The sequence below is a fragment of the Gouania willdenowi genome, chromosome 8 (genome assembly GCF_900634775.1).
Source record: "Gouania willdenowi chromosome 8, fGouWil2.1, whole genome shotgun sequence".
NCBI lineage: Eukaryota > Metazoa > Chordata > Actinopteri > Blenniiformes > Gobiesocidae > Gouania > Gouania willdenowi.
The window spans coordinates 1,001,018-1,027,030 of NC_041051.1; the positions used below are offsets into that span (position 1 = coordinate 1,001,018).

A 26,013-nucleotide genomic window follows, 5' to 3' on the forward strand; every position below is an offset into this window, starting at 1 on the left:
ATCTTTCATTTCAGTTAGTGTGACCGTGCGAGTCCGTCCCTAACCGTACGGTACCGGCAAAGCTTGGTAAGAGGCAGGCAGCAGTCTCTCTCTCCAACCACATCCCCACATACACACGTCATAGTTACTTACCTGTTTATCCGCTTCGTTTTCCGCTCGGTTTCTCCATCCATCCATCACAGTAGTCTTGGGTGCACACAAGGCCACTGTGTAAATCATCCATAGCCATAGTTTAGTAGTCCATAAAGTGTAAACAACTTACAATCTCCCATTTCACCATCCATCTATTAAAACCGAGCACCGCGCACACTTCCGGGTTTATCCATCACATGCGGGACATCGGCGTCTGAAGTCATCGGTGACGTCAGCGCAAATAGTATTTTTCCATGACAAAACTAATTAATCTTCCTGAGTGTGTCATGTTAGCAGATACAGCGGGAATGGATTATTAATAAATGTCCCGATTTTTACATATATGTTATGGTGGGAATGAATGGGTTTTTAGTAGAAAACCCTGATTATGTTTTTAATGGACAAGGGGGAGGAGCCAAGGGCTATAGAATGGAGCCAGTCTCTGCTCTCCCTGTCAGTGTATGTCCTGTCTGGGTACAATGAAGGTAAGCCAGAAGACCTCTGTTATTTTGTTGCACTTGCAGTTGTATATATTGTAAATATATATTCTCTTTTTCTATTTATTTGTCTAGCGCTCATCTTCATCCTGGAGTTTTTTTTGTTGTTGTTCTTCACTTTATGGAATAAAAGCACTAAAAACATATATCCTGGCTATGCCATCATTTATTTAATCAGAACCACGTCACATATGGTGTCAGAAGTCGGATTAAATATATAAGATGGCCAGCCTCAGAAAGAAGAAAGGATTCCGTTCCCAGCCAACGTTTGAAGAGGAGTATGCTTCTGAGCTCCATGAAGGGGGTGGTACCACTGCGTCACCCATGTCGGAATTCATGGGCCTGATGAAGGACTTTATGGATAACCAGCAGAGGAGAGAAGAGGGTCTGATTGCAGAGATCCGTAACCTCCGTACAAAGTTGCACTCACCTTCACCTGCATCCAGAGTTGGAGATCCAGGAAGTTCCGGGACGAGTAGTCCAAGTCCGAGGATGGCCCTGCCAACCCCTGGACCTTCAAGACGACCCCAAGGCGAGTCGACAACACTGTACCGGCCACCAGGGGAGAATTCTAGTGGTCTGGATAATGCGCCACCACTGGACTGGCGACCTTATTCTGGGGAGCCAAAGATTCCTCCATTCCAAAGTGGAGAGGACATTGAAAATTACTTGTTGCGGTTTGAGTGCATCGCTAAGACATGGAGATGGCCAGAGACTGAGTGGGCGTGCCGTCTAGTGCCACTCCTGTCCGGTAAAGCGTTAGAAGCTTATACAGCCATGGACGAAGATGAAGCTCACTGCTACAGGGACTTGAAAACTGCTTTACTAGTGAAATTTGACATTTCCCCTGAAACGTACAGACAGCAGTTTCGTTCTCCCACTGTGCCTTCAGGAGAGACCCCGACTGAGACATATCACCGCCTTAAAAGTCTGTATCGACGGTGGGTTCGTCCAGCTCACCAAGGAACAGATAGGAGAGCTCGTCATCATGGAGCAGCTTCTGCCAACCATCGTCCGTACCTGGGTTCGAGAGCATGAACAAGAGGATGGCCACCAGGTTGGCATTGCAGCTCCAGAACGCTTGGCGAGGAGGACCTTCACGCTTCACCAGTTCCGCGCCAAGACCTCCGTACCAGTCTGCAGCTCCTAGACACACCAGAGAGAACAGCCACGACACCCGAGGTACCCCAAGCACTGCTCCGACTCAGCCAGCGACCGGTAAGCCCTTCGTTTGTTATTACTGTCGGCAGCAGGGACATAAAGCCTCTGTGTGTCCAGTACGCGGAGACAAGCTGTTCAGTACCCAGGGTATAAAGGAACGTACATTTAAGACTGTGACTGTCAATGGCCAGCAGGTGACCGCATTGTTGGACAGTGGCAGCTTTACCTCGCTGGTGAAGAAAAATTGTGTGCCTGTAAACTGTGTTGATTATGGATTAAAAACAGACATTATGTGTGTCCATGGTGATCTCATTTGTACCCGAGAGCGGAGATCACTATGGTAATTGACGATCAGCCATATCTCTTGATTGTTGCTGTGGTCGAAAACTTACAGGTTGATTTAGTTCTCGGTACAGACTTACCTGTTCTCTTGGACCTGTTGCAGAACACTGAATGTAAAATTGTATATGATGATGTGATTGAGATGTCCAGCAAAGTTTCCTGTCTTATAGTTACTAGGGCCCAGGCCAAGGCTGATGTAGAACCCCTGCCTGACCTAGATAATGAGTTGTGTGAGGGGGGAACTAAGGGACCTAAAAAGTCTAAACGCCAAAAAAGGTTCGAGAAGAACTTGTGGACTGGGAATCCTGACCAGGGGGCGTGATGTACAAAAATATGGGAAGTGCCAGAGAACATAGGTGCATTGCAGAGAGAGGATGAAACTTTGAAGGGCTTACTGGCTAAAGTGGGAGACCGTACCTGTGTGGGGAAGGAAATGATTGTGATAGAAGATGGTGTTTTATTTTCTATTTATGATGACTGTAAATGTCTGGTTGTACCTGCCACATGTCGATCAGTAGTGTTGCATCTCGCACATTCGCTTCCGTGGGCTGGCCACTTTGGTCGTCATAAAACTTACCTGCGCATTAGCTCACGTTTTACTGGCCTTCAATGTACCGTGACGTGCAAAAGTATTGCGAAACGTGTCCTGTATGTCAAAAACTATGCGTTCCGTGTAAAAATGACCGTGCTCTCCTTCAGCCATTGCCTGTGATCTCTGTTCCTTTTCGCAGAATCGCAATGGACATTGTTGGCCCGCTGTGTTGAGAGCTCTGGTCCAGCTGTTCTCAAGGGTCGGCATTCCTGACGAGATCCTCACTGACCAAGGGACTAACTTCACATCGCGTCTGATGCAGTTGTTCCACCGCCAGCTTGGAATCGCTGACTTGAAAACCACGCTGTACCATCCGCAAATGGATGGACTTGTGGAGCGCTTCAACCAGACCCTCAAGCGCATGTTACAGCGGTTCATTGATGACACTGGGCAGGACTGGGATCGTTGGCTGCCCTTTGTACTGTTTGCATACAGAGAAGAACCGCAAGCATCAACGGGGTTCTCACCTTTTGAGCTGCTTTATGGGTGGGATGTTCAAGGCCCGTTGGATTTGCTGAGCAAGACCTGGGGGGCTCCCTCCAGCACAGACAATCCAAAGGGGATTATACAGTTTGTCCTGGAAATGCGTGAGCGGTTGGCAACATATCTGGACCAGGCGGAATTGAATCTTCATGAGGCTCAAAAGACTCAGAAGGCCTGGTATGATTGGCAGGCTCGCCACCGTGATTTCAAAGCAGGTGAGAGAGTCCTGTTGTTACTGGCAGGGGCCATATACTGTCGTTCGGAAAATGGGTCCGGTAACGTATGAAGTTCTTCACCCAGAGAAGAAGAAACAGAAACAGACCTACCATGTGAACTTGTTGAAGCTGTGGAAGGAACGGTCCATGCTAGGATCTGTTCTCATGGTCCAGCAAGGGAGCTGGGACAAGGAGGAGGAAGAGGAAGAGGATGTGGACACCACTCTGGAGTCTCTGATCCACACTGCTCCTGCGTCACTTGTTCACCTTACCCCTGAGCAAGCAGCCAGTGTTCTCCATGTCTTCCAAGAAGTTCCCTCCTTGTTTGCACCCAAACCTGGGAAGACTACCCTGGGTGAGTACGTGATTCGTCTGAAGGACTCAAAACCAATCCGCCAGAGGCCGTACCGAGTACCCCAGCAGCTGGTGACGAAGTTGCACGAGGAGGTGAAGGAGATGCTGCAGCGGGGTGTAATTGAGCCATCTAATTCTGAATGGTGCAGTCCAGTTGTCATTGTCTTCAAAACAGATGACTCCCTGCGGATTTGCATTGACTTTCGCAAGCTAAACTTGGCTAAGCCATCATTTCTTTAATCAGAACCACGTCACAGTTAGTTTATAGTGCCATCCGGTGGATACAGGACATTAGTGCACTTGTTGCTTTGACTAAAATTTTATTCAACTGTGTGTAAACAAAAGCAAAAGTTAAGATGGCGGCATGCAGTTCTAATTGTCTTTTGAGACCACAAATATTTCGAGGTTGCATCGCCGGTATGTACTTTTACACTTGTGTTACAAGTTTATGTTTCTTTTTATTTGTAGAATACAGTAAAAATGTGTAGTAGTAACGCCAATTGTATTGTTAATTTCACTTGAACTATGCAGCTCTAAAAATGGCATCAGCTCGCTTTCCGTGTGTTAATTAGTGTACTTGTTACATATCATATAATTTACTGTGTTGTGTATTTTGTGTATTATTGGAGGCATATGGTAATCGTACATTGTTTATCCTTTTAGTTTCACCTTTTCAAACATCATTAAACCTGCTTAAAGACACACGTCTGTAGATTCATTGATGTGAGAGAGGAGTTAAACACCATAGCTGTCAGGAACAGCACAGTGATATTAATAATAATAATAAAAATAACTTCATTGAAAACATATTTTTATTTGTTTTTTACCCGAGTGCCTGTTTTTTTTTATTATTATTATTATTTAGTACTGGTAATTGTTTTAGTTTAATATTTTATTAGTTGTATTGATTAAATTAAATTAATTTTTTTTTATTAGAAAAAATTGTTTTAAAAAGCTAAAATTGTATTGAATATTATTATTATTTTTACCTGGTCCAAAGCCACGTCTTTGGATAATCTTCGTAGGCGAGACTCGAGTGTGACAAGCTTGGCCTCTTTGCGAACAATCTCGATGTGGAGTTCATCGCTTTTCTCCTCCAGCTCTCGGATCTGTTTGCGATACCTGTCTTTGTCGATGACGCTCTGGGAGAACTGGTGCTGGGCTTCATCTCTGGATCGAAATGCCTGGAGTGAAGGAAATGGCGATAAATGGGAAGAAATACATTGTTGTGTGTGTGTGTGTGTATACCTGGTCCCTCTCCTTCTCCACCTCCTCCAGTTGCCCAGTGATGGTGTCCATACGTTTGCGATACATCTCACAGTCTTTCTTCAGCGTTGAGCACTTGAGCTCCAGATCCTCCTTTTCCTGCAGGTACTACACGTGCACACATGCAAACACTTGGTTTACTTGAATTGATACAACTGATCAAACAGAGAAACACAGAGCTAAGTAGCTTGGCCAAGTCATTAGGGGAGTCTTTCTTTAACCTCTACAACCCCAATGGACCCGCTGGTGGGGGCAGCTCCAGTTTCTGTGACTCTCACAGGTCTTTCTTAATGTTGTAAAGAATGAATGAAATCACACATTCTATACCTCTCCGTAATCCTAAGAAACTCAGCTAAAACTGTAGGCAACCCCAGAGGCGGACTGGGGGGGGGTCATTGACAGACCAGCCCATTCATACGCGGTGTGGGGAGCCAGCCAGCCGGCAACACAAGTTTCATGTCCCTTGATGAAAAAAAACTATATTTGATGCTGCTTTGGACCATAATCATGTATTATTAATTAAATGAACCCTAAGTAGCCGCCAATAAAACAATTACAGCAGTAAAGTGATTTTACAGCATGTAGTGATATTAATGCTAACAGATCGATTGATAAAATAAAAGGTGGCTGATTATAATCTGGTAGGCTGACCTTTATTAACATTAAAATGGACCAAAACTCATATCTCAATATATTTTCTTAAAATGGTGATATACGATATATATCTAGATAATTTTATTTAAATGAAGTCTGACCAGAAAGACAATTCTGGGTTAAATTTGCTGATTCAAAATGCTACACAGGCTCGTTTATTAATAAACAGCTGATCAATATGTGTCACTTTTGGCTTTTTCTTCTCTAACGGACAGCACGTGTGAGTGAGTTCTGTAGTGTAGCTTGTTATTGGGAAGGTCTGGGTTAGAACGCACTCATTAATCATCTTACTGAGCTTTACATTCTGTTCTGAGAAGTAAAAGCAGCAACTCCTAAAACTAGTATTTTAATACAAAACGTGATATATATCAATAGGCAATATTGTAGTTTTCTATATCGCCAAAATAGAAAACTCGTTATATCTTGAATCTCGATATATCTCCCAGCCCTAATTCCTAAATTATAAAACAGCCTAAATAAAAACATAAATGTGTATATGAAGCACATGTGTTTTTTTAATATACTTACAGTTTATATACAAGTCAACACGTTGCATATTCATTATTAATTTCACATTGCTTGTCTTTAAGTTAGACATTAACATTTTATTTTATTACATATTTTCTTATAATCAGAATCAGAATCAACTTTATTGACCAAGTAATGTATGTTATACATGAGGAATTTGTCTTGGTGAACTGTGTTCTCTCTAATAGTGTAAACATTAAATAATAACAACAATATCAACTAGAAAAAATAATGATAAATATAAACATAAATATAAACAGTAGTTAGACTAGAATGTGCAAAACTAAATAAAATGACAAGATAATAATAATAATAATAATAATAATAATAATAATAATAATAATAATAAGATAATAGTGCAGTAGTGCATTGATGGGTAGTGCAGGAGAACATTTAATTTAAATATTATGTCCATGAACATTCTCAGTGACAGGTTGATCCAGGGTTGTTATGTTTAGTTCCAGGTTATTTCACAGAAACAGGTCTGACTCTCTATGACTGTTTAGTGTTGATCACAGTGACAGCCTGGGGAAACAAACTGTTTTTTTGGCGTACAGTGATCTGTAGCGTCTGCCAGAGGGGAGGAGTTTAAACAGATTGTATGCAGGGTGGGAGGGGTCTGCAGTGATGCTACCTGCCCGTTTCCTGACCCTGGACAGGTATAAGTCTTGGATGGAGGGCAGATCAACACCAATGATCTTTTCTAGAGTCCTGATTATCCTTTGTAGTCTGTGTCTGTCTAGTTTGGTTGTAGATCCAAACCAGACAGTGATGGAGGTGCACAGAACAGACTGAATGATGGAGGTGTAGAACATGGTCAGCAGCTCCTGGGGCAGGTTGAACTTCCTCAGCTGTTACAGGAAGTACATCCTCTGCTGTGCCTTTTTCCTGGTTGTGTCTATGTGGGAGGTCCACTTCAGGTCCTGTGAGATTGTGGATCCCAGGAACCTGAAGGAGTCCACGGTAGCCACTTTTCTATTCAAAATGGTAAGGGGTGGGAGTGGGGGGGGTTTTCTTCTGATGTCCACTGTCATCTCCACAGTCTTGAACGGGTTCAGTTCCAGATGTTTCTGACTGCACCAGAGAGCCAGCTGTTCCACCTCCGTCTGAAGGCAGACTCGTCCCCATCCCTGATGAGACCGATGACGGTGGTGTCGTCTGCAAACTTCAGGAGTTTCACAGAGGGGTCTCCTGAGGTGCAGTCATTGGTGTAGAGGGAGAATAGAAGTGGGGAGAGAACACACCCCTGGGGGGCGCCAGTGCTGAGTGACCGGGTGCTGGATGTGATGCTTCCCAGCCTTACTTGCTGCTTTATGTCAGACAGGAAGTTGGTGATCCACTGACAGGTGGAGGCCGGCACTGTGAGCTGGGTGAGTTTCTGGTGAAGGATGTCCAGGATGATGGTGTTGAATGCAGAGCTGAAATCCACAAACAGGATCCTAGCGTAGCTCCCTGGGGAGTGGAGGTGATGCAGGATGTAGTTCAGACCCATGTTGACTGCATCCTCTACAGACCTATTTGCCCGATAGGCAAACTGCAGGGGGTCCAGCAGGGGTCCTGTGATCTTTTTCAGGTGGCTCAATACCAGCCTCTCAAAGGACTTCATGACTACGGACGTCAGAGCAATGGGTCGATAGTCATTAAGTCCTGTGATGGCAGGTTTCTTTGGGACTGAGATGATGCTGGAGCTTTTGAAGCAGAAGGTACTTCACACAGCTCCAGTGATGTATTGAAGATCCGTGTGAAAATGGGAGCCAGCTGCTCAGCACAGGCTTTCAGGCAGGAGGGAGATACTCCGTCTGGTCCTGGAGCCTTTTTGATCTTTTGTCTCTTGAATAGCTGGCACACATCTCTTTCATTGATCTTCAGGGCAGATGGGGGGTCAGAGGGTGAGGTGGGGGGGGGGGAGTGGGGGGAGTAGGAAGGGCAGAGTCCAGGTGATGGGCTGATGCTAATGAGCTGGGGGGTGGGTGTGAAAACCTGCAGTAGTAACTATTCAGGTCTTTAGCCAGTCTATTGTTACCTGCAGGGTGGGGGGAGGGTTTCCTGTAGTTGGTAACCTCACGCAGGCCTTTCCACACGTCTGAAGGGTCTTTGTTTGAGAAGCTTTGTTTTAGCTTCTCGGTGTAGCACCTCTTGGCTACTCTGATCTCCTTGGTTAGTGTGTACTTAGTCTGCTTAAACAGGACCCAGTCCCCACTCCTGTAGGCTTCCTCCTTAGCCTGACGCAGCATCCTAAGTTGAGGTGTGAACCAGGGTTTGTTGTTGTTGTATGTGCAGAAAGTCTTGTTCTGCACACACATGTCCTCACAGAAGCTGATGTAAGATGTCACAGTGTCAGTCAGTTCATCTAGGTCTGATGCAGCTTCAAAAACCCTCCAATCAGAGCAGTCAAAGCAGTCCTGTAACTTCTCCCCCTCTGTCCACCTCTTTACAGTCCTTACTACAGGTTTAGCAGATTTAAACTTCTGCCTGTAGGTCAGGATGAGGTGAATCAGACAGTGATCAGAGAGCCCCAAAGCTGCACGGGGAACAGAGTGATATGAATCCCTTATTGCAGTGTAGCAGTGGTCCAGTGTGTTAGCCCCCCTGGTGGGGCACTTTATATGTTGTCTGTATTTAGGGAGTTCGTGGGTTAGATTTGCTCTGTTAAAATCCTCTAGAATGATAAGCAAAGAGTCTGGATGTTGTTTCTCCACGTCTGTTATCTGGTCGGCCAGGTGCTGTAACGCCTCTGTTACACAAGCCTGAGGTGGGATGTAAACACCGACCATAACAAACGAGGAGAACTCCCGTGGAGAATAGAACGGTTTACAGTTTATGAAAAAACTCTCCAGATTAGGGCTACACGTCTGCTTCAACACTGTGACATCTGTACACCAACCTTGGTTAATGTAAAAGCATATTCCGCCGCCCCTCGTCTTCCCACAGAGCTCTTTTACACGGTCCGCTCTGAGGAGCTGAAAGTCCGGTAGATGTAGAGAGCTGTCCGGGATGAGTTCACTGAGCCAGGTTTCAGTAAAACACAGGGCGGCGGATCTGCAAAAGTCCGAGTTTCTGGTGTTTAGGAGCAGCAGTTCATCCATTTTATTTGCCAGAGAGCGGACATTCACCAGGTGAATGGATGGAAGCGCAGTGCGTAATCCCCGCTGCCTCAGTTTAATGAGCGCGCCTGCTCGTTTACCCCGTCTGCGTCTGCGGTGTCTCCTGCAAATTCCATAGAGAGCTGCTGCTCCTCCGGTGAGAATCTCCGCATAACTTTCTGGTTCAATGAGAACCGGTGAAAAAAGATCAGCAGAGGACTGTCCTACGTTTAATAGTTCTTCTCTGGTGAAAGAGACCAGAGAAGGGGAGCAAGAAACTACAAAAAAGAAGAAAAACGCAACAACAACGAGAGAGCGCAGTACCGAGGCAACCATCCGCGGCGCCATCTTATAATTTCTTAAGCTCACTCGTGGTTCTCTGGTATTCACTAATGACTTATTAGACACATTTATTACAGACTTTACATTATTTAACACTTTTTTGAAAGCAGTGTATATTTGTGGTGCTTCTGATTGGCTGATTTTTCTTGGTGACTTACCGTTCCTATCGTTCCTTCCTCCGTGGTAGACGCTAAAATCTCATTTAGAAATCTTACAGAACGTGTAACTGTGTCCCATGTGCTGCTATTTAGGAAGGTAAACTCTGTCACATTTTTCAAGGTATTTACACCAGTTCTTTGTTTTTTTCGCCGGAACGTCGTCATTCATCATCTCTGTTCTGAGTTGTTTCCAGGTTTGTTGTCGCTGTATGCACTAATCTAATCCAATCTAATCTTGCGAGATCTGCCACTCAGGCCATTTCAGGTGGCAGTTCTCACGAGGCTAATAATAATAATAATAATAATGCATCAATTTTATATAGCGCTTTATCATAGACACTCAAAGTCGCTTTACAGAATTAAGGTATTATTCTTTCACTCCACACTTAGTGGTGGTAAACTACTATTGTAGCCACAGCTGCCCTGGGGCAGACTGACGGAAGCGAGGCTGCCATAGTGCGCCATCGGCCCCTCCGACCACCACCGACACTCACTCACACACTACATTCATACTAGGCAATGTAGGTGAAGTGCCTTGCCCAAGGACACAATGACAGATACCACTGGGTGACTGCCACCCCACTGTGGCACCTGGAATTCTCAGTGGTCTCCATCCAACTACTAACCAGGACCAGACCTGCTTAGCTTCCGAGATCTAACGGGATCGGGCAATGACAGGCTGGTTTGGCCACAGTGATGGTGTTCAGTTTAGTAGGCAGAGGAATGTTTATTTATTTATTTTTATATATCTTTTAATTATTATTACAATAAAATACGAGATATTTACGGGAAAGAGGGGTAAAATACGTGAGTTTCCTGGCCAAAACGGAATACTTGACAGGTATGTTTATTTCCCGTTTCTTTTTCTCTTTCTCATGGCCCAACCCAGCGGTCCACTGGCCCACTGGGGATATCCCCGGTGGGCCAGTGGACCAGTCCGCCCATGGCCAACCCACATTCAGAACACCACAGCACATACACCTGGGAGGGATTTGATCAAAGTGTTCTCAGTAGAACCAGGCTTATGGTTTAAACCTGGTTCAGCTAAGCCATCCGTGACCACGCCCCCTTTTACCATTTCATTAAACTCTTCTCAGTTTGAAGCTCCCCAGCTGAGCCAATCAGCTGACAGTGTTTAGATTAAGTGAACGTCGTCATCAGACCCACGAGATCGATCACAGATTTAATGATTAGAGAGTGACGGAGCATGTGCTGCAGCTTTTATGATGAATGAGAAGCCAATAGGAACCAATGCTGAGACCAACAGGATGTGACATCATCTGTTACTGAGCAGTGAAAATAAAGGACGAATGCATAAAAAAAAGAAAAAGAAAAAAAAAAGACTGACTTGGGTTTGAACATTTTAAAAGTATTAAATGGTTAAAGGTGTTATTTATTCAATTTATCATAGCAAACATCTGATTATGTGATCACACACTGATCATACACTGATCATGTGATCACACACTGATCATACACTGATCATACACTGATTATGTGATCACACACTGATCATACACTGATCATGTGATCACACACTGATCATACACTGATCATGTGATCACACACTGATCATACACTGATCATGTGATCACACACTGATCGTACACTGATCATACACTGATTATGTGATCACACACTGATCATACACTGATCATGTGATCACACACTGATCGTGTGCGTTTGATAAGTGTTTTAACACCTGTCAGCGTTTAATAAAAGAGATGATGTAACTCATAATTAAATAATGTCATTAATGAGACTAGTGAGTGTTTGATGAATAGTTTGATGAACTCAGCACTAAATGAACAGCAGGAACAGCAGTGGTGCTGTTGGATGCTGTTGGATGTCACATCCAACACTGCAGACGCTGCAGGTGAGCTGTGCACGGAGGTACGTGCACTGTGTGCACATCTCTTAAAGTGACAGTGTATCTTTCACTGTCCCTGAAGCCCCTCCCTCTCTGTATAGCCACAGCTTTCTCTTTATTAATCTCTGATCAATAAATAAACACATTTATATCGTGTGGTAAACAGAGGTGATGATACACACCTATCCTTATATATTATTACTGATGGTTTAAACACATGGAGACTGTGATATCTCATTAATAATACGCGAAACATTAAACATGTAATAATGATTATATCATCATAAGGATTTAAAATCATATTTAAATACACAGCGGAAAAAGTCAGCAATGATGACAAATGGTGTCTTACCTTTGTTGTTTTTTTTAAAAAGTTTCTCCAATGTGCATAAAACTCCATATTTTGAGCATTTCTCAGCCGTCAAATCCGTCCAATGAGCGCTTAGTAGGTCCCTCCTTTACCCAGCTCTGATTGGCAGGGCTAAAGCCCACCCCCATAGTGTTTGATATCACCAATTTCTACAGGCTCTCAGCTTCACAACGTAGTGCCAAACATTCTCATTGGTCAAAGCATTGCTGAATAACACCCATGCGTAACAGCATAAAAAAGTGGAACCAAAAATAGCATTACGCATGGCACCACAGAGACCTGAATAAAAAAGGATGTTTATTTAAAGCCAAATTGCAACACGTAGTGGTCAAACATAAGACTAACAATGACTGAAATCAATGTGACTGACATATTACAGTTACAAACTTGTTTCCAGACTCGTGGTAAATTTTGACACAGTTGTGGCAAAGTGGGCTTCAGCCTGAACATTTTTATGCAATAACTTGTGTATCTTTATTATCAACAAACTTTCTGCAGTTGATGTGCATACATTAGTTAAATTCTTTCTGCTTTTATAGCCTTTGTTAATAAGAATTGGCTTTATATTTGATGTAAATCTCTAGATTTTTTTGGTATTTCTGTATTTACAACATGATTTATTGTTACTCAGTATCATATATTTCCAAAATTTCACATAATCCGTAACCACTAAGGGTCCTGCTTTAATCTGAACAAACATTTGCCATGAAAAACGTATGTGATTTTAGGCAAAAAGTGGCTGGAGCTTAAAAGGGTGTGTGCTAAAAACATGCTCTCCTGTCCTCTCTGGTTACAGCTTTGTGTAACCAGAGGCCAGTACATTGTTTTGCAGGACTTTGTTCCACTTTCAACCAAAAACAAAAGCCCCACATTGGAAAATCAGGAGGCTTCTTGTATGTATTTCTAACCTTGTCTCGCAGTTCCTCCGCCTGTCTGACTTCTTCGTGCAGGTTGTAGAGGCGGTTGACCAGGTCCTGTCGGTCTTCCAGTGCTTCCTGTCTGTCGTGCTCCAAAATGTCAAGAATGGCCTTGTCTGAAGCTGGTAAGGGTCCGGGCTGTGTGTCAGAAAATGTACAGATAGGTGTGAATCAGGAGTGGAACTAGTGCTGTTAACAGTGGAAAAAATGATTCATCAGTTAAAGAAATGTCCCACATGTCCACAGCCTGACAGGATCCTCCATGGTTTTTAAGTTTGGCCTAAAATCTTTGAAATAGTAGATCTATGTCTAACAAAACGCATTGTTACGCACCATATTCATTGCATTGCCTTGGGACTGCTTTACAGTTTTAGAGCCTGTGTACCGCCATCTTTATGGAAAAAAGAACCATCAGACTGATACTGAAGGTTCCTGCTGCTTAACAGAAGGTTTTCCTTGCCGCCATGATGAATTCATGTTGGGTGTGGGATACATATGTATGTGTATATACGTATATATGCATATGTGTGTATCCATAAAATGAAGAGTCCGTCCCTAAGACTGCTCTACTGTAAAGTGTCTTGAGATACCATTGGTTATGATTTGGCGCTATACAAATAAAGATTGATTGATTGATTGATTGATACGAAACGCAGGATGATTTATAAAGCAATTAAAGATGCACTTTCAAAAGGGTTGCAGAAAATATTTTTGGTATGGTATAAAATATATTAATACTTAATAAACATAATAAAAAAGTACATATTGTGATAAAGAAAATTATTAATTTAAATATTGCCACACTATATTTTATGTTTAAAATTTAATTGATGAAATTTCTGTAGTAAATATTGAATAGTGTCGTTAATTTTATGTTGTTATTATTATGTACAGTACATGTGTGTAAATGTGTGAAAGTATATGTATATATGTTTGATGTGCATGTATAAACTGTATACATAGAACTTTGTGATGAATAATATATTGAATGTGTATTGTAAAACCAGTAACATCAGTTTCCTAATTGTTTTTTTTATATCATTTAAATAGCCTTGTTTTGTTTTTGTGATAATATATATATATAATATATACGCTTTTGCTTTAACCTACACCCTTTCAACTGATTAGTTCGACAATTGAGTGTTTGTTCTATTTTTTGTTTTGTTTTTTCTGAAGACTGACAAAATATATTCAAATTCAATCCATGTTGAAATTACGTGATTGATCATGTCACTGCTTGTAAACATCCCATTATTTTCTTTTGGTAGTGAAGCATTCAGCAGCTTTTTGGATCATTTAGCATCTTTTTCAATCAAAATGCCAACTTGTGCTGCTTTTAGTTGCTCTAAAAACCAGGGAAAGTTAAAGTTGCCCCATTTTTAAAAGGCAATTAAATGAATATGGTGCAAAATAATGCATTTTGTTGGAAATATATCTTAAAATAAGTACATTTCAAAGATTTTTGGCCAAATGTGTAAAAATAGTGGCTTTGCTTGTTCACCCTAATGCGCACAGTTCCACTAATAAACATGTTTGTGGAACTGGATACCACCTGTGATAATATCTATATTATCAAACAAATACTTAACGAAAAAAATTTTGAACTAAAATTTATTGTTTTTATATATTAAATTATTTATTAACGGGACAATCCATATTCATGGACTTTTCAGTAAATATGTGAGATTATGGTATGGCTAATTTTCATTTCTTGTCCCTTGACAGGTTAATGTAAAGTTGAAGAACATACAAATATTTAAAACAGTAATGCAGTCATACAAATACTTATAAATCATTATTAAAAATGATTTAATGAAACCATTCCAGAGTGTAACAACAAGGCGACGTTACTTATGGACTGTTATGATTTAAAAAGGGTAAATAGTGATAACACACCGGCAGTGCTTAATCAAAATTCAGAACACACATTTATGTTATATTGATTTAATGAGTTTGTTTAAATGATCATTTTGTGGTTCAGGCCACAGGATTTCAGGATTCATCTAATGATAAAAACAGAAAACACATTTTAGTATAATTGACAGATAACTTAGCAGTGACATGAAAGATAAAACAACTACCGTGATTTCTGGACTATAAAGCGTGACATTTTATTGGCTGCATTCCAATAATTTAGTGAATTTCTAAGAAAAATCCACCCAAAGGCTGCAGCTAGGGATGTCCAGATACAACTTTTTCACTTCCGATAAAATACTGATATTGCAGCCTTGAGTATTGGCCAATAGTGATACGATATCAGCATGAATCATACATACTTTTATGACTTATTTTATAGTGTGGAATATTAGAAAAGGTTTGATCAAGTGATGTCACTCAAACAGAAAACAATATTCAGCAACAGTAGGGATGAGAAAACCTGAACTATTTATTATTAACCAATAGGTTACATACATTTTAGTCTTCAACATAATATCTACAGTATTCTACTATTGAATAAATATAATATTTATCAGAGATTTTAGGTGGAGTCCTATAAAATCCAATATTCATTTTCTGGCTGATATCGAACCGATATCCAATATCAATATCGGATCGATAATATTTATAAGAATTGAAATCTGAAACTTACCAAAGTTACAAATAAGAAATGAATTCACATTTTACATAGTTGTGTCTTTGGTTATAAGTTGGTTCTTTGTATGCCAAAATAAGTCAAACAGACCTTTTTTTTAAAATTATTATTATTATTTAGACGTTATAACCCGGGTCTATTAAATGCTATTAAATTATCTTTATCTTATCTATTGCGAGTATCATTGTTAATGCAGTAGCAGCAGTAAATCACCAATAGGTATCAGCATTGCTATGTAAACACAGCAAATAAGATAAATGTTGTAAGCTATTGCATTTTGCAGAAAATCTGTTCATTAAATTGAATAGTTAAATAAGTAGTCAAATATACAAATGTACTTTATTTATTTAAATGTAGTTTTATAACAAAAACAATAATTGATCAAAGTGAGTGAAGAAAAATGCCACAAAGACCTTTTTATTAATCACTAGCAGCTCAATAACAACATTCTGTCTCACTTTTGACTTTTTCCTTCATTAAAGCTGAAATGTGATTAAATTCTGTAGTATTTTTTAACCACATTAAAGACGCTGTCCCTTTAAGAAAGTCAGCTGAGCTGCTGTGCAGTGGAGCAGTGAGTTCAAATAGTTACAACAGAGAAACACATGGCTGATTGTTCAAACGTATCGCAGTGCTTCCAACACTCAGAGCTAAAGATACATATATATATCTATATATATATAGATATATATATATTTATAGAGAACATCCGCACTGAGCTTCTGACAGGCAGCCGCTAACATAGGAAGCAGCACAGCTACACTAACTCTGTGCACTGGGAGAACACTTAACTGACGTTAATGTGACGTAACGTAACGTTAAGATAAACAACGTCACTATTTTTAGTTAATTAATAAATAAATTATAGATAGGGTATTTGTATATTTTAATTTTATGTTTTTTTTGGTCCCTCTGTCCTAAAATAAGCTAAAATATAATTTCTAACACTTTCACTGATATAATGTCATAAATCACAGGTTTGAATGTAAATCAAAGGAAAAGCGGTTACCATGGCTACGAGGAACTAAAGGTAAACTAAAGAATGTCACATAGAGAATGGTTGATCACACTCACCTTCTACTCATTAATATTAATTATGTATAAATAAAACATCATGTGGATAAAAATGATCACTTTTTCTAGAACCACAGAGTGTCTGTTTTATGTTGTTATAATCTGATAATATGTCTACATATAATAATATATGGGTTTTAGATGATTTAGTTAAAGGTGTTTAAGGCATATTATTGCACTGGTAACTTACATGATCTTTGTTACTTATCGTGAGTTTCTGTAAGCGCTCGGGTGTGCGTTTCCTTTTAAATGTTGTCGCTGCAAGGAATTGTGGGTCAGCATTATCTGTTCTCCTTTGGTAAAGGATGTATCATTGTTTCCTAGGCTAAAGGAGGTTATAAAGGAACCATTGAGCCTCTTTTCCTGAGCTTAAAGAGAACTTGAATGCTCTTTATCATGGCCACCACTTAAACACTTCTGGGGGTAAAGGAACAGTGGATAGGAAAGGAGATAGGAAAGGAGATAGGAGGGACTGTTCAGACACAGCCTATGAACAGGGGAGCCTTATGGTTATAAATAAATGTAAATATGTAGTTTAATCATTTAGGGGATATGAATAAGGTTTATGATATTAATACACTGTTATTGTTCATGATGGGTGTTTGTGAGGAATTGTTAGTGTAAATATTTATGTTGTACATTAAATATTTAAATTAAATGTCGCCTCCATGCTTGGTACATGCTAATTAGGGATGCACCGGTATATAAAGACCTTTACTGTGTCGGTGGATGCAAATAGAAAATAAAAAGACAAAAACTAATCCATCAAAACCTGGTTTCCTCATTGATTACCACCACTGTATATAGTGTTGGTTTTAATACTGTAAAAAGAAAGAGTGAGCATACAACTATGTTTTCATATACCATTTACCAGCTCATACTTATCTGTTATTTGTTAAGGGAAGTTACTGAAAGGTTCCAGTTGAAGAGTGAAAAACGGTAGCACTTGTAATAAATACAAGGGAAGAAGAACAGCTCATGTCTGTTTATTACTGTAATAATCTTATCTAAGGAAGTTTAAGCTGAAAAGCTGTTATTAAAGGTTCCATGTCATGCTGTTTTTCACTATCTCCATTCGTTCTAAGAACTCTAAAAACATAGTATTTAAGGTTTATTTTCACAAACTCACCTGTTTTCTTAAGTTTTATCCTCTGAAAAGTCACTTTCTGATCAACTCTACACAAACGGGCTGATTTACATCCTACTTATTCATATTCATGAGTGGGCGTGGATGGGACACTGACTTCCTGCTCCACACGCGGTGACGTAGGGCCAGAGGACGGCCCACCCTCCTCCCACCCACTCCGTAGCTGAGCTCATGCTGCTTTATAAACACAGACAGAGCGTGGGGGCGGGGCATTCACCGGTACATACATGGACTATAGAAAATGCATATATAGTACTGCATGAAGGACGCTGACATGCTAACATTCGTGGGCGTGTCTGTTTACATGTCAGTCACGACAGAGCTTCCTGGAGGCGTGGCTTCTCCAGCTCAGTGCCGCATCTAATTTGTCATCAAAGTGAAAATGCGTCATCAAATTATAGCGAGGTGTTTGTGTTCACCCTGTAGTAAGAAAGGAGTAAATCACCCTCTAACTAATGATTGATGGAATCAATGATAAAAACACTTTAGACATGTGTATGAAGCCATAATAGACCTTTATCATGTTTAAAACACAGAAAAGTTGATTTAGCTTAACATGGACCCTTTAATGAATGTTATTTTACAGTTTTTTCCAAAAGTCTCCTACCTTTGGAAAACTCTTCAAACAACTGTTTCTACGTCCAACATTTAACAACAGGGCGACCATGGGTCAGTGGTATGGTATGTCGTTGAGCAAGGCGCTTTACTCATTGTCTCGTATAAATGTTGGTGGTGGTCAGATGGGCCGTAGTTGCAAAATGGCAGCCACAGTACGCCCCAGGGCAGCTGTAGCTACATTATAGCTTACCACACCTGTATGACTGGTGAATAATGGTTTCTGTACGCGCTTTCAGTCTCCTTGAAAAAAACACTATATAAATCTGAGCCATTATTATTATTATTATTATTATTAGTCCTCTCTTAACTGTCCCGTACTTGATAGGACGAGAAACCCATTCAGAAGATGTTTGACAGGGATTTACTCTGACATCAGGTTTCTTTCCTGCATTTCTTTTATTCGTCGTAGCAATGCCTTCAGTCTTTAGGTAAAAACCGGCGGTTTTTAGTAAAGAAAGTCCTCCAAACATGCAGTGCATGGTACAGCTGTTCACATGCTCTCTGATCCTTGCTGCTGCTGCAGATGCTCTGCTGACACGTGTGCACCTGTTGAGCCACTCAGGTATGCAGCAGAGGAGGAGGCAGAGCTCACCAACAGCACGCCCATTGTTTGACCCAACATTATTATTAACAGAGGCATATTTACCTTTGTGGGGACCCACAAACACTCCATTAAATGGTCTCTGAATCGATACAATTGAATACTGTTAACCAGCTGAACAGGTTTAATAAAATATCTAAACTTGTAGTAGATTTTAAAGAGTAACTAAACCCCTGCTTTCTGCTGACCTGACACAGTAAGACACGCCCAGTCACAGCGCACAGTGCTGCAGTAACAGAGCGTTGTGTTCTCAACTACTACATACAATACACAGCCCGCAAACATAAACACACAGCCCCTGATTTACTCTCACCACGGCCTCACACACACACACACACACCAGGAAGACACGCACACTCAGTGAGAAGTACATGCACGTTGGTACACATGCAGAGACAGACAGGAATACACACAATATGTCTGTGCATACACACACACAGAGCTTGATGAACCCTCTTTTTACACCAGAATCTGCTCTTTATGTAAAAACATTCTGCAGGAATGCACGGTGCACAGAGGCTGTCAATCAATACTAGGAAAACTAGTCCCTCCTCTCAGTTTTTATAAGAGGGGCGGGGCCACTAGTCCCTCCTCTCAGCTTTTATAGCCAACAGTCACGCTGACATTTTACAACTAAATACTTTTAATAAATAATTAAACAGAGTGAAAGTGTGTGTGTGTGTGTAGTCGTACTTGTATGATGGACTGCAGCTCCTGCAGCTTGATGTGGAGCATTTCGTTCTCACGCTCTAGCTCAAAGATCTGCTCTCTCTTTGGACGGTTCTCGATGTCGTTCTTCAGTTTGAGACTCTGCCTCCGTTCCATCTTACACTCCTCGTCCAGTTTGTTCAGCCTGTGCTTCAACTGATCGTTCTACGGCGAGGCAGAGAAAGCAGAGGAAAGTTCTCAACCTTGGGGTCAGGAGACACTGAGAGTGGGTCACCAGATTATTCAAGTAATCTATCTTTTTTTTTTTTTTTTTTAAATTTGAATTCATTTTGCTTACTTTTACCATTTTTCTGCAACTACACCCAACTTGCCATATTTTAACCTATTTCCATCAATTTTTTAATGCATTTTTGGTTCATTACTCCCATTTCTGCCACTTCTCTATCAAATTTGCTTTTTCTGCACATTTTTTCCACTTTCAAGACATTTTGGGCACTTATAAACTATTTTCATCACTGTTTCCACCTAAAGTCATATATGTTGACCCATTATTGTCACTTTTTGCCAACTTAACCATATTCACAATCCCATTATTTGCTCGTTTAAACTAAAAGTTCCTACTTTTTAAGTACATTAGCCCAACCCAAAGCCAATACTGACACTTTGAACCCTTTTCACCACTTTTTTGTCCACTCTAATTTGCAAATTTTAACCAATATCTTTTTTTTTTTTTAAATCCCATTTCACCACCTTTTCCACCATTTTTGGTCACTTTGAACCATTTTATTAGTGATTAAAACCAGGATTTCCATCTTTAAGATGACTATAATAATAATAATAAATGTTCCTGGATAACAGTGGATATTATTCAGATGAATAAATAAATGTGGTTATCACAGATTCATAGAACAATGGACCATCATTTTACTGACTTTATGGATGGACCCCAAAAATCTCTCCTTTATTCCCCCTTATAGATGGTCCTGTCTCCACATGACTGTTCTTCAATGTTCATGTCTGTGTTCAACCACCTTCAGCTACAGTGGGGGTCCCTGCTCTCTGGGACCTTTATTTTGGAGGGTCCCTGCTCTATGGAACCTTTATTTTAGGGGTCGCGGGCTGAAAAGGTTGAGAACCACTGTTCTACAGGATAGTATTGTCTTATTTTTTTATTATTAGTATTATCAAAATACAAAACAGAACTGTTATTACAGTCTGAACAGATCAACCATCACCTTATGACCAAAAATATTTTCATTTAGTATTTATTTTTCCTTTTTCTGCCTGAGGGAAACAGTTTATCATGTGAAGCAGATCCATGAAATATATGTTAGGATTTGAATGACTTTTCTATAATTCAGTATGATGTTCACAATCAGCATTAAATATGTTCTTACTATCACATGGATCATATCTATAGAGTGTGTGTTACAGTACCTCTAGCTGCAGGTCGCGGCTTCTCATCACAGTCATGTTTTTCTCCTCGCTCAGCGTGGCGTACCTCATTGCCAGCTTGTAGTTTTCATCCTTCACTCTCAGGAGCTCATCACTGTAGGAGTTTCTCTCCTCCTTTAACTTATTGTACCCTGAAAAATCAACAATATGACATGGAATACTCAGCACGCACAGTAACCAATGTGTGCGTGGGAGAGAGAGTGGAAAATTAACAAATAGAGTTAATCTTGGTCCCACCCCAGGTGTGAGATGACCAGAAAGATTAAAAAAACTATTAAAGAAATCTATTCAGGAGCCACTAACTCAGGGTTTTTCAACCTTGGGGTCGGGACCCGATGTGGGGTCGCCTGGAGTTTAAATGGGGTCGCCTAAAATGTCTTTATTAATTATTATTATTTTTCTAAAATTAAAACACAATCTTAAACAACTGTGCAAATATACTCACTTAGGGAAATATAAATCTAGTTCAACTAAAATGCAGTAAAAAAAAAACTAAATACTAATAACATCTGAGCTCAAACATGATCAAAAACCAATTCTAGAAAAAAATGTCTTTGCGGTCAACAGAAATTAAATGGGGTCACGACCCAAAACAGGTTGTGAACCACTGCATTATATACTGATTCTTTCCACTTATTTACAAAATGAGATTCTTAAAATTATGTTTATCACTCCTTCATTCAATCATTATGATCTGTAGATGTTTATTTTATTTTAGTTATGTATTCTGAGCAGGGGGTACTTGCATTTAGAAAGAAGAGAAAGGGGTACTTGAGCTAAAAAAGTTTGAGAACCACTGATCTCACTGACTTCTTTCCTCAGTGCACTAATGCTTGGTGAATCCATTGTGAATTACATCCATAAGTAAACCATTGAATGGCAACAACATTACCACAAATAATTCCGGTGGTGGCTGTTAATCCCTCAGCGACCCACAGTTCTCCCGTTCTTGTCTCCCATGTTATTTGTTACTGTTCTTCAATGTTCTCTTTCGATGGGATGATACTGACATTTGTGTGAAGCACTCTGTGAAAAGCGCTCTATAATTAAAGTTTACTTACTTACTTACTGTAAATGAGGTAAAGGGAATATTTGCATTGTAGGTAAACGTCACCAGTGAGTAATTTCAATTTGAAAACTCCTCAAATCTTGATGATTTTATCCAGTAAAACTCTGAATTTTCAATGCATCTCTTTATAAATTAGATGTTCAATGTGCATAATTCAGGTGATAATAGTTTATATTTTACTGCAACCTCCTAAATCTGTGTCATATTGTGAACAAACCTAAACAACCCTGTGACAAACTTAGTTTCTGTTTCAGAATGACAAAAGACCAGATATAAATACGTCAGCCCTTTGGTGTTATGACTGGGTTGAAACTGTTTTGAAGGTTCACATTTAGAGAAAGAGCTGATTTTACTCTGTTGGAAGGCCTGAAGCTCCTGGTTGGCCAGACGCAGCTTCTTCTGGTTGTCTTCCAGGGTGCAGTTCTTCCTGCTCAGCTCGGCCTGCTCCAGGGCTTTGACTTTAGATTGTTGCTGCAGCTTCATCACTTCATTCATCAGGAACTGAGTCAGACCCTCGTGACCCTCCTCCACTAGAATGAGGTCACAAAAAGCAAATTGAACCACAATAATCGCATGTCCCTGAAGTAACCAAAGAGTGATTGTTGATTGATTGTTGATTAAAAAGCTTTTCTTTAAAAGCAGGGCCACAAAAATGTGTTTGTTTGATCAGAGGGTCACATGATCAACATTCATGTCAGCATTAGGAATAATGAGTGATCTGAGCATTAATACAGGAAAAAAGAAAGTTTTTATAGTAATTTTGTGTGTTTTTCTGTCATTCTGTGTATGTTTGTTGTCTTTCTCGTTGTAAGGCTTTTTGTGCATTTCTGTAGTCCTTTTGTGTATTTCACTTGTAAAATATATGTTTTTTGGACTCATATTGTGTATTTGTGCTGTCATTTTTTATTTTTTGGAGTAAATTTTGTGTATTTATGTTGTTGTTTTCCTTTTTTGTTAGTGCTGTGGGTTTCGCAGAGTCATTTTTCATGTTTTTCTTGTCTTTTGGTGTACGTTTGTTGTCATTTTCTATAATTTTGTGTATTGCTGTTGTTGTCTTGTTGATTTTTGTAGTAGTTTTGTGTGTTTTTTGAGTATTTTCTGTGTTTTTCTCTTGTCTTTTACTGTATTTAATGTTGTAATCCTTTGTTTTTAAAAAAAAATGTATTCCTGCTCGTTTTGTGTATTTTTTTGGTCATTTTAATTTGGTGGCCACACAAAATTAGACCGAGGGCCAAATGTGGCCCCCGGGCCGCTAGTTTCCTATGCCTGATTTAAATGGTCCTGACCTACGTTAAATGGATATCTTTTCAGGCCATTTTGACTATTTCAAAACGTTGAGAGGTTAGGAGAAAAAATGAAAGTGCTAAAAATAAATGTAGGACAAAATTTTCCTGTCACACGTAAGGATAGGCCAGGGTTGTGACACACACCTTGGGGTTGTGACCACAGGTGGGGTCACTTGGAATTAAAATGGAGTCCCCTAAAATGTTTACATTCTTCTTTTTCATTCATTCATTTCATTGTCTCTCATCATTGTATGAGGTAGGCAGTAGCGTGAAGGGTCTTGCCCAAGGACCAACACTGGCAGATGGTATACTGCTCATTTTCCCCAGCAGAGACTCGAAACGGGCACCTCCTGTGTGCAAGTCAGGTGACTTACCAGTACTTGTCACTTTGTGTACTATTCCTGTATTCTCTGTATTTGTAACACACTACAACAACAATTGTCTCTGGGGTCACTTGTAATTTGTGATATGAAAAAATGGGGTCACGACCTGAATAAAGGTTGGGAACCCCTGAGATAGCCTGAGCCAGTCTCACCTACGATGGTGGAGAAGCGACGAGTCGGCTCTTTCCCAGTGACCAGCTTGTACAGGTCAGGGTAATAAAACTCCAGACTCTCCAGAAAGGCCACATATCCTCGTTCTCCTTTAGTTTGGACGATGTCGAGTAGACGACCTGATCAAGAAAAACACATTTTATTCACAAACTTGCTATAACACAGTCTGCCATAAAAACAAAGAACTTATTTAAAAACGCAAGTACTATCACAAAGAAAAGCAATAACACACACACAAACACACAAGTAGGTCTACAAAGACTTTATTCTACGCAGCTGTACCATAATATAAATTCCTACACAGTCTTATCAGTATATGGGGCCCATAGTGTGCGGCTCGCGTAAAAATTTTTTGGTAAAACAAAAACATATTTTATTTGTCATTCCTGTTGATTGAAACTTACACCAGATGGTTCCAAACCTCTATTTAAACTGAAAAAAACAAATAAATTATGCTATTCCTGCTTTTATAATTTGTAACATACAATCATTACATGTCAAAAGTCAAGTAAAATAGTAGTGCATTTAAATCAGAATCAGAATCAACTTTATTGACCAAGTAATGTATGTTATACATGAGGAATTTGTCTTGGTGAACTGTGTTCTCTCTAATAGTGTAAACATTAAATAATAACAATCAACTAGTAAAAAAAATACAAAATGTAAACATAAATATAAACAGTAGTTAGACTAATATGTGCAAAACTAAATAAAATAACAAGATAACAATAACAAGATAATAATAATAATAATAATAATAATAATAATAATAATAATAGTGCAGTAGTGCATTGATGGGTAGTGCAGGTGAACATTTATATTAAATATTATATGTTTATGTACATGAACATTCTCAGTGACAGGTTGATCCAGGGTTGTTATGTTTAGTTCCAGGTTATTTCACAGAAACAGGTCTGACTCTCTATGACTGTTTAGTGTTGATCACAGTGACAGCCTGGGGGAAGAAACTGTTTTTATGGCGTACAGTGATCTGTAGCATCTGCCAGAGGGGAGGAGTTTAAACAGATTGTGTGCAGGGTGGGAGGGGTCTGCAGTGATGCTACCTGCCCGTTTCCTGACCCTGGACAGGTATAAGTCTTGGATGGAGGGCAGATCAACATTCAAGTAAAGCAAACAGAGAACACAGGGAAACACTCTAAATGTAAGTATTGAACAAAAAGTTAACTGAAATATTTCAATCTCACTGCAGACCAAACACACCTGAGTCAATTAACAAACACAATGTCTGTTTTGTGCATACACAGTCAAACAGCAGTGGTGGTACAGAAGCCCACTGGTGGCCCACCGTGTTTTTGTAAAAAAAAGAAAATGTTAGTTGACAGGAATTTTGAAATTATGACTATTATGTCCACATGGCCAAGGGGTAAAATCAGGAAACTCAGAAGCTTCAGTGATTGACAGCCTACAACACGAAAAACGTGAAAGCTATTAGTTATTTCATAATAGATTTTCCATTTTAGTCAGTGTACTGTATTTACATCAGATATTTGTTTCGACCAGCAGGGTGCGCTGGTAACTCAGTGGTTGGTTGGCATGCAGCTACTCTAGCAGTGAAGAAGAGATGCTATGCTAGCACACAGAGCTAATAGAAAAACATGACTTTTACAGATATTCAAGTAATATTACAGATATTCTTTTGGTGCTAAAGTGGTATGGAATCATTTATGAACATGTTTAAGAGTAGAAGGCGATTCCAGTTTTGATGGGTGCAATGCACAGCAGTACCAGTAACATGCAAGTGGGGTTGCCAGGTTGGGGGCCCTCTAGTGGCTCAGGGGCCCTAAGCAGTCGCTTAGTCTACGTATAGGCTGGGCCGGCTTATATGCAGACTAATAGCAGAATTACTATTGCAACAACACATCATCAGTAGGGTAAAACTAACCTGTCTCACGACGGTCTAAACTGTCGTAAATCCACACTATTGGATTTACTGTGAGACTACTGAAAGAGTGTTAGCCTGAA

General features: G+C 40.0%; 1 protein-coding gene and 1 pseudogene across 1 annotated transcript in view; both read right to left on the minus strand.

Moving 5' to 3' along the window:
- The window catches only part of card11 (caspase recruitment domain family, member 11), a 92,667-nt gene that overhangs the window by 50,212 nt on the left and 16,442 nt on the right, over positions 1-26,013 (minus strand). Inside the window, 7 exon segments of the mRNA XM_028454504.1 lie at positions 4,766-4,960; positions 5,025-5,150; positions 12,956-13,102; positions 19,691-19,870; positions 21,104-21,252; positions 22,544-22,720; positions 24,012-24,149. Of these exon segments, the coding sequence (XP_028310305.1) occupies positions 4,766-4,960; positions 5,025-5,150; positions 12,956-13,102; positions 19,691-19,870; positions 21,104-21,252; positions 22,544-22,720; positions 24,012-24,149 (1,112 nt within the window).
- LOC114469112 (uncharacterized) lies at positions 10,387-10,503 on the minus strand (annotated as a pseudogene).